Here is a 10,240-nt window from a genome sequence, read left to right as displayed (position 1 = left end):
ATTTTACGCTCTTGTTTATTCTCCAACTTCTAACTTCTGTCAGCGTGTGAAGTTGTGTGAAAGAGTGGCCTAGTTAAAGTTTTTCATTGGACTTTTTTTGTAACAAACAAACGCTTTCAGTCATTTTACTTCATTTGTTCTGCAACGGTGAACCAACTCAGTACCTATAACACAGTTGTGCAGGCAAGTAATCTATGTGATCGAGTCTCGTCTGCCTACAAGTTTTCCTCTGTTCATCGTTGATAGTTCACCAATCTTTCGAAATGTATTTCTCAACACCAGGCTAGACTCGATGCCGAGACAGGACAGTGGATCGTTGGTGGGATGGGCGATTTGCATCTTGAGGTTATTCTGTCACGCCTACAACGAGAATACAAAGTGGACGTTCGAAATGGACCCTTACTGATTGCTTACAAAGAATGTCCTCTGGTGCGTTCAAAACAACAACAGCAGCAGACCATCAGAACTCCAGCCTTCCAAGGGTACGGTCGCGTCACTGGTTCGGTCGATGGAAGTGAGAAAGTAGCTTTTGCGATTGTTTCAGTTGAAGCCAGCGAATATCCAAAACCTCAGGTTTGTTTCTTGAGTAAAACTTGGTTCGCCACATTGGGAGCATTAATTTAATCCCTTTCATTCATTCAAAGAGCCTTAGGAAGCAGTGTATACTTGATGGTGCATGGCAGGTATCTAAAGTGATATCGATTTCAATGTCTTGTACCACTTCACAGCAAATGTCTTTTTATTTCCCTTGGACTACTCCACAGATAAAGATGCTCGTGCTTCGCGGTGCCGCTTACGGTCGCATGGTTATCCAAGGAAGAAAAAAAATTGTTCAGTGGTAGTACGCTTTCGAACCTTCAGAGGAAGGTTATTATACTGCCTCAACCAAGTGTGATGTACAACGCGATCAGCGTCGTATGTACATATATTTTGGATGGCTTTGGATAACGATAAATTCGTTAGCACAACCAACATGCAACTAGCCAAGAGGAGAGAAGCGCGGTGTTTTGAAAAATGCATAAGATGGCGGGAAATGGTGTGAAAGATGAAAATTCACATTCTCGAGATAAACACTTGGCACTTATTCAAAAATTGCATAGTTTTGGGGGATACTGATATCCCCAACAGTAGTAGATAAGTTCTTCGATCTCGACAGCTCATAAGTCCGGGTGCACTTGCGAAAGAAGAAATCATTCCACGAATTGGGATGGCAAGGCAGCGTTTGCCAACCTTGTACACTTGTGGTGCCGACGTTCATGGTGGAGTGTATTTCACGATCTGATCCTGCTTTATTGACCAGAGAGATAGCCACTTTATATTTGACCGTCGATTTCTCCGAAGCGTTGTGCGGGTACTCTGGGAACATGTGTAATGCTGAGGTGTACCTTTTTTCCTCGGGAAAGTCGACTTCCTCGTTAGATTAGCCGGCCACACTCCAAGGCTACGCTGGTTAGGCCATGTACTTCGTATGCCAGAGGGCCATGTGCCTCGCAGATCTCTTTTCGCTCAGCCTAGCCTCGGATAAGGACGACTCACGGACGGTCATTCCATGACTTAACAACGACAAATGAAAGCTTTTACCAGTCAAATGAGTCGCGTGGGTAGCTATCGTACTTCCGAAGACGTGGCTAGTGACCCAGACGTATGTGGAAGTGCCACATAGCTGGCGGTGCTCTCGCATCAGAGCATCGCCTTCACTGCATTTCTCCAACTTCCTGCTACATTGGGCAAGCAGATTTATTTGACTTCGATGAACTGTCATCGCCTCCAGCGCGTGATGAATCTCATTCCCTTATTCTTCTTGTCCTTCGTGAACGAAGATGTAGCGGCTAGAACCACTACACTGCGCTCTGCGAATTGAGAAGACTAAACTCAACAAAAAGCCAAACTCATAAAGAAGAATAATTCATTCAGTGAGTGAAGTGAGTGGAATTTTGCTTTGAGAAGTCTCTCGAGGAGCCAGTCAACACGTGGACACGTGAAGTGATTCCGTGACTGAAAACCAGAGGCTCCATATCTTTTCTAAGTGCGAATTCATCACAATGCTAATCAGCCACTTGTGGCTGAACCATTAAATGCTCAAGCTACCAGTCGGGAAGCCGAGTGTTTGAAACTTCCTGGAATTTTGAGGACTGCGTCCTGCTACTGATTCCCAAACAGCTGCACATTGCTTCTCGGCTTTTGGGCATTGATTGGCTTCACTTACAGCAGGAAACCTCAGTCAAAACCAGTTCATCCGCGTTCATCTCCAGACATGGAAACTTTCTGAAAGCAATCGAAGTACATGCTGTCAAGTTTATAAACTATCGTGTACGGGAATTTCGTTATTTCTACATGGTCCGGCATCAGTTTAACTGTGACTCATTCCTTGATGTGCTGTTATCACGCGTTTTCGCTTAAGTTACTCAGTTTAGGCTCCATTTTCACCAACATAGATGCTCATTTCCTACGTTCAGAAAATTGGTATCGCCATGTATATGGCTGGGTAGAGCGGGTGTTGACCGTGCGATAAAATTTTGCAGGCGAAGTTATTATAACCCTCAGAGGGATTTTCGACTATAATAATACTATAATATTCTTGGAGACTCACTGCACTTACTTAGGATTCATGATATGGTGACATTAAAACCCAGCAAAGAACACCTGAAATAACAATTTTTTAATAGAGTTTTGAAAGAACAACTAGTGCTTTCAGTTTGAAAGCATAAAACTAAAGTTACAAGACTTGTGAAAAACAATTTGAGTATGAAATGACCAACTCACGGTTTTAGCTCAGGTAACTCCGAGGTATTTCATATAAGTAAGTATCAACCATAACGTTTCAACAGCTTGGTTGCGATTGCCCGACGAAAACAATAAGCTATCACTCTGTTATTTCGAAAAAAGAGCACTATTAGGGTCCTGTAGCAAGTTCATTTACCCCAGTTTGTGATTCCATATGACCTCACCATTCACACTGTCACCAACATGCTTGCTGTCGAAGATATATATATATATATATATATATATATATATACATGATTAAACCTTCACAGACACTGATAACATATATGGAACAATGAACTTTGCTCATCGAATATCTGGGCCAGGATCTTGACAGTATCTGTGGAGCCAAGGTCATAAGGAAGTTTGTAAATATGAAATTTGTGAATCGACAATGTTCGGCTGTCTTCAATCTCCATAGCAACGGTCGAACCTTTGCATTCATCATCAAACTAAAGAAAAGTCCTTATATTTATTGGACTAACTTTCGAAAGTTTGTCCAGATTCGGCGTCGAAATTGAATGAATTAATCGAGCTGGCTGCAGCAGATGTAGAAAAAACCAAAGGCCCAACTGTTTTTATCGTATTCACCGACGTACTGCGCATCAGAGATTCCAGAAGCTTCATTTAGGCTTCTTCGAACTGCTTCTGTTGCTCTGCCGAAAATGACATGTGTTCGAGTTGTCGCCAGTTGTTGTGTCTTGTTGACGTTGGTGCAACCTCCATGTCGGTCGTAAAAAAATAATCGTTCAGCTGTAGCACCTTTTCGCTGCTTAACTTTCATGCCACTGTTAGGTTGGCCAAGCCTAGACAGGGGAAGTCGGGAGGCAGAGGTCGGGTTCGAACCATGTACCTTCCGGTCAGTAAGTTTGCGCTCTAACCACTTGGACCATTTCGCCCATCCATGTCGGTCCTTGGCTTCCTGCTTCGCCCACTGTGGTATATCAGAATGCATGGTAGTTTGAGACAGCCATTTGTGCAGACAAAGGAAGGTTATTAGAACTGTATTTATGGGGTCATCACAGAATGTTCCACCTGGTCACACTAGACTCTTCCTAAGGGGCGTGATCAGCCGAGCTATAGATTCGTGATCCAGATTGGCTGACATTCTGACCAATCAATGCTGCCGAAAATTCTTCGCAGGGGCTTACTTGTGGCTATTCAAGGTCGCCTGAATTCGTTTTCTGATCAGCGTGCCCACCGGACTGATTGCATACGTTAGATTGTCGGCAACTGATGCTGGCTATAGGTGAAATAGCCTATTTCATGTGGTGCCGTATTGGGTCGCTCCTTTTTTATTCCCTGAAATTGACTTCCAATTTGTTCGCAAGCCGCACCCAGTGCAAAGTGCTGATATTTCTGACTCTGACGTCGACGTGTCTGAATGGCGTACCTGCTTGATACTACCTATCCCTCCTGCTCATAGTGTTATGCTTTCGCTCTGAACTTGGATCACCCTTAAATCGGCGTTTTTCTTTTTTCCACAAGATTCACTTTGATCGTTCTTGGCTCGGCCATGTGGAACAGACTGGCAAAAATGAAATTGGTAGCCCTCATGGACGCCTTCAACACAACATTCGCGAAGTCTGCCTTTCGACACTTGAAATGGCTGGACCGTTGATGCGTTCACCAGTGGTGAACGTGGACCTTCGCTTACATCGAGTTGCTTGTGAATCACTCAGTCGTCTGCCGCAATCCATCGCCGACGTAGATGTCAGTCAACTACCGACCTTGACCAGATTGCCGTCGTCAAATTCAGCCCTCGCTTCTTTCATCACGCTACTCCGGTCGGCAGTAGCTGCTGCTGTGACGGACGGAGTGCGTAAAATACCGGAATGGCGGATTATGGAACCAATGATGTCTGTGGAACTGCGAGTCCCCACTCATTCAGGTAGGTCGGCTTAGTCACTTATTATCTTGCCCATATACGCTGCGACCGTATAAGCTAAGCCACAAGTAATTCCAAGACTGGGTTGAACTGAGCTTGCAACTTATTGTTTGTGGTTAGTTGGTGTCTTTGGGAATACCCCTATTAGATTTGTGTCTCCAGGTCCTTTCAACTTAGTAGTTCTGACGCTCTAACTTGGTAAAAATCAATCGATCAACCAGGGTTGGGTGCTGAATATCTAAAGCTATGAGTGAATATGTTGGAATTTCATGGTGCTTTTCGTTTCTGGGTCGAACGTTAACTAGACACAGGTTTTCTCTGTCTCTTCGGTTTGTGAATGTTCGATCACTTGACATCGAAGCCGATCTTACCATTGATTTCTGGGGTTGGGATGTCACCATCTGAGGGGCCCAACTGTATTATGCCGTTGTATTGCGATGACAGGAGCAGAACAATTCGAACGAGAGTGATTTGAATGCTAAATTCCCAAATCTCGCGCATTTTTAGTGTTCACGAACATAGATTTGAAGCGATAGGCTGAAACCAGCGCAGTCCTGCAGTGGATACGTGACCTTTCACCCTGAAGACACCCCGTATGATAAGATGTTTAGTTGTCGATGAGAATTTTCGGTCAGTGTTTTGGGTACGTTCTGGAAGTATACGGAATTCATCACAGTTTCTCATTATTTCGAGTGGAGGATCTAACCATAATGGAAATTTTATTCCGTTTCCATATTAAAGCGTCCCAGTTTTCTGTCAGCAGATTTATCGGAATATATCGACAGCGTGAAGTGAAAATGCTGCAAGCAACTGCACTAATCATAAGGTTGCTGAGAATTATTCGACAGCCCACGACCGGTTTCGCCCTTTTCGGGGCTCATCAGGTAGGCGTAGTCCCTGGGTTTCCGTCAACCTTATGTTCTACTTCCAACCAAATTGCACGAAATTAGCGAACTACACTCATTCGCAAACAAATTTGGTTTTCGGAGAGACTCACCTGGAAGCCAGCTGAACCTTTCGTTTCCAGGCAACTGAATGCGCTGCACCAGTCCGCCTCATGTTACAAGCAACTATTTAGTATTTCGTACACGCTCTCTTTGGACGTCTCCTTTCCATCAGTAGCTAGCTTTCTGTCGGGTTTTACACGTATATTTCACAGATTTATGAACGATGCCATGGATCATATGGGCATGGCTATTTTTCTGGGCTGTTTTTTGTGGATTCCTCATATCCTTAAGCACGTTTATTCAATTTTTCTATGCAGCGAGAATTTGATGTTGAGCTTACCCTTATCAAATCGATGGGTTCGTGGGGAGTGTTCATTTGTAGTTCTGGATTCGCGGACGATTATGAATTTAAGTGCGGAAATAGAATACACATGGGACCAAGGTAGTAGTGCGAGTCAATCACACTGCCAACCAGATGCTCGTGACCGAACGGTTTGGTCTTCAGCTTCCAGTCTGGTGGCTACGAGTTGGAGTCTTCTTGAAGATTCATGTGGTACGCATTGCTGTTGATTCACAACAGGGCTGAAACGGGTGTACAGTGCTTCTCTGCTTCTCAGTAGGGATTGACTTCATCTACAAAACAACGTCTCCTTCGGTGCGCAAGCATTCGAACGCGAAATAAAGTCACATGGCTGATCAGCGGACACAAACTTAGACGGGGCGCGATTGCCCAAGTGGTTAAAGCGCGAATTTACTGACCGGAAGATCCGTGGTTCGAACCCGACCTCTGCCTCTCGACTTCCCCTATCTGGGCTTGGGCAACCTTGCCGTATCCCAGCCCTCGTGCCTCCTTCGTGTGGTATGGCAGCCAGGCACCGAAAGGGTGCTACAGCTAAACGATTATTATTATTATTATTATTTTAGATGGGACATTACCCTGTATTTTTAATGCTTCTCTCGACCGTTTTAATGAACAAAATGAACGCTGTGCGGAGTATGACACAGTGTGTCTCGCCAATATCAGCTGCTTCCCGTGTAGAGTTCAATGTGGCCACATCAGTCATCATGCAATAAAGCTTTTCTAAGCGTTCCCTTATAATTTATTTTCTAATTCCCCTCCATAAAGTGTCCTCTTTCCTAACTTCCTTGTTTGCCGAATTAATCATCCCCGCTGATTTTTTGCTTCTGTCGGCCTATTTTTCATGAGTTTTTATTAATCTGGCGTTCCCTATTATTTCTTCCCGGTCTATCAGATTTACCTTCCCTGCCTGTGTTAACTTTACTGACAGTATTATGAGAAGCGAGCGGTATGTTTTTGTTGCTCGAACCAATCGGTACGCATGTAATAAACTTCAGTAATGGAGGTAAACCCGACTCTGCGCGGCTCATTATTCTCATGTTTACGACATACATTTGTTTGCTTCCGTTTTTTTGTCACAGATAATCAGAGTGATTCCCTGTCCCGATTCCTTGGTGATCTGTCTGCCCGACGAGCGGAAATTCTGGCGGTGGATTCAGCTGACTCAGCAGATCCGTCAACCAGTACATCGGAGGCATGTCATGTGATCCAAGCATTGGCACCACTATCAGAATTGGTTGGTTATTCGGCGACCGCACGGAGTATTTCTTCTGGGCGAGCAGAGGTTCATATGAAGCTAGCAGAATATCGCCCCGTGAGCCAAGAGTATCAAGCACAGTTGCTCAATCGACTTCAATGGAGAGCTCCAGTAGATTGATCGTTGTCGCAGTCTTCTTAGCCAAATTTATCCTGCAGGTAAAGTGTATGCCGTGACTCCTTTGTATCTCCGCAGCCGTGTCTTTGAAGCCTACCGCCTTTTGCTCTTGTACAATACATCTTGTCATGCAGTCAGACTCTGCTTTTTTTTTACAAACTAGCCAGTCAGCCGACGAGATTCCGTGGAATGTGTCCGCGATCGGGACACGGATGCCGGACGCTTCTATTGTTGTATTTTACCATCAGCATCCAAGGGTTTCTCTCCTCGACGACTTCACTTCCCGTCCATTCGCATTCACTTCCCGTGCTTTGCTGTGGTCTGGGAGACAATCCGGGTTCCAACGACGTTTCATCCATAGCACAGGTCTGAAATCGTGCTATTGTTTGGTTGGTAATAGGCCAAACTTCGATTTGTGGACGTATGACCGAAGTCGGTTGTATGCGGAGCTGAGTTTTAGAACAACAGTGGCTTAGTCAATCTCATACTGTACGGTCACCTCCGAAATGTGTTGTTAGAACGGGATTAATTAGAGCGCGGGTACTTTATTTTGAAAGGAGTCAACTCGAGATGTAACTCTAGTCATAAAGGAAACTACTCACAAGGTTGCTGAAAACTCTTCGACAACTCATGACCAGTTTTGACCTTCTTGGGACTCATCGGGTAGACGCAGTCCCCGAGTTTCCGTCAACCTTATGTTTTACTTGAACCCAAATTGGACTGTTTTCGAGAAGTACACTTATTTGCAAATCAATTTGGTTTTCACGAGAGACTCAGCTGAATCTCAGGCAGTATCAAGGTCTCCCGTATCCAGTGTTCATTTGCTCAAGTTGGATTACTTGGACAATCCTAAAAGCTGAGAGTATAGCTTCTTTCACTAGCTTCCATTCAACCTCCAACCAAACTTCGTCGTCAATGTGACTATGAGTTTGCAGTAACCAGATCATCCCGATACTTATGAGCCACTGAAACTGCTTGGCTCCGGCTTGCGTAGCCCAGAGGGAAAGCGATTTCATAACCAAGTCCTCACAACGGTGTGACTGGAGTCAAGTTGCATACCTCAGAAGAACTGATTTTTTTTATTGAGTCCTTCCATCGGTAAGTGACAGCCGCACGATTCAAGCGAGTCCATGACTTGTTTACGACTGCTGGCCTTTAGGTAAATCGGTGTGAGTGCTTGTACTGGTAGGTCGTAGTGACCGGACAATAACATAGTGCAAGACTAACTCTTTAGTGGGATCCAGTCCAAAGAAGTGTTTTCGGCCCTGGGACAGAGCAACTGCAACACCGCAGATATCACGAGTAGTCCACTCAGGATCACCCGACAGCAGAAGACAGAGGTGTTGAACTGCTGAGAGCGTACAGAACCGTTTTGCGAACATGACTGAAGTGGAATCGTATAGCCGTGTTTTGAAGACACCACGCATCGACCGAAAGCGAGTGAAAAGTTTCAGCTACAGCTAGACAGTATGGATGTTGGAAACTTCAGCATGAATCAGTTCCTGTTTAGTGATGGATTATTTTGGTTAATTTACGTCATCTGCTGAATTTATTTTGCTTGCTGTTAATTTAAACACAACAGTGATTAGGGAACTGGCAGATGGTGTGTCTACGGTGGACCTGTTGAAGAATGTGGAGGGTTTGTTGATGAAGGCCAGTGAACAAAGGCTACAAGGGAAAGTTTCACTTCCACACTGTGTAGGCTGAGTTAGAAGGTTTGTTTGGGGTGTCTAACTTCGAACCCTCGACTTAAAAGTCTCATTGCAAGTGGGGGGGGACCATTTCCGGAACCAATGACACAAGCCCCTTTGTGTGCGGAGTGTTGTTCCAGTCCTAGGGCACAGGTAATAGTCATCCGACTGCGCGCAACGGGTGTATTCGCAGCCGCATCGGGATTTCGATTAGTTTTTATTGTAATTCGACCATATTGGATGTTTTTTTTTAACGCATTCTCGGGGGAAGGCGCGTCTCTGCTTCCGTGCTGGTCGTCTCGACCAGGCACTCCAATTTTACGGCACAGTACGACCTCCAGGCTGTCACGTAGTAGGGTTACTCGCCGCTCTTTATCTCAGTACCACTTTGGCCTTCCTGTCGTTAGTATACATTTTGGGACTGGCTAGATCATCGCAGCCCGTCTGCACACAGGCAGTCACAGGCGTTTTGCGTGGTGTACTTGCAAACCTCTGATGGCGACGTAAACCTAAGGAAAGATTTTCTACGCACATACATGTAGAAGTCCATTGAGAGTCACCAACCGGGCTAGACCTGTTGACAATATGTTGTACATGTTTACGGATGTGCATTCAATGGCTCTGCAGACACGTGCGGGTGAGAAGAAACTGTAAGGAGCGGAAATGCTATTGGCGCCACGTGCAACATTGTCAACCATCGGTGCAAATGGGCCAAACGGATGATGACAGACTTTACTCCCCGGTGCAAAGCAAACCGTCAACACCAAACGGCCTCCTCCACTGTTAGAACTGAATAAGAACAACCCTAGGCTATCTGCGAGTGATCTACGTTAGGTCAATACCGGTGTCAGGAGAATTACGGCGGTATGAAAATCCATGCACAAAATTACAACCATATACGAAACATTCGAAGGACGAAGGGGTCAGTTGGGTTTACAGAATCTCTTCTCTGTTTCCAATATTATCAGCGTTTCTGCGATAGGATCTATACGAAAGCCATGAATATTGTCCATCTTCATTTGGCTTCCTTCGTGATCACGATGCTTTGCTAATATGCCTCACGTGTTTTTGAATATATCCTCATGTGGATCTGTCTGTACGAGGGTCCGATATTCAACTTATAATCCAGTACTAATAGAGGTGCCGCCATAATGAATTGTCACTTTCCTCACGTGTGCTTTGCGTATAAATGAAGAGAGTAATCGGTGGTGATTTTTC

The 10,240-nt window shown here is 44.9% G+C and overlaps 1 protein-coding gene across 1 annotated transcript in view; it reads left to right on the top strand.

Annotated features, from left to right (window-relative positions):
* Positions 1 to 7,428, top strand: part of T265_10268 (hypothetical protein) — a gene marked incomplete at both ends in the record, with an annotated part of 29,897 nt that extends 22,469 nt beyond the window's left edge. The window contains 3 exons of the mRNA XM_009176588.1: positions 283 to 573; positions 4,252 to 4,654; positions 7,039 to 7,428. Coding sequence (XP_009174852.1) covers positions 283 to 573; positions 4,252 to 4,654; positions 7,039 to 7,334 — 990 coding nt within the window. The remainder of the gene's footprint in view (positions 1 to 282; positions 574 to 4,251; positions 4,655 to 7,038) is intronic.
* Positions 7,429 to 10,240: the final 2,812 nt, after the last annotated feature.

This window comes from Opisthorchis viverrini (genome assembly GCF_000715545.1).
Source record: "Opisthorchis viverrini unplaced genomic scaffold opera_v5_352, whole genome shotgun sequence".
In the NCBI taxonomy this organism is placed as follows: Eukaryota; Metazoa; Platyhelminthes; class Trematoda; order Opisthorchiida; family Opisthorchiidae; genus Opisthorchis; species Opisthorchis viverrini.
This window is presented reverse-complemented; position numbering and strand designations above follow the sequence as displayed.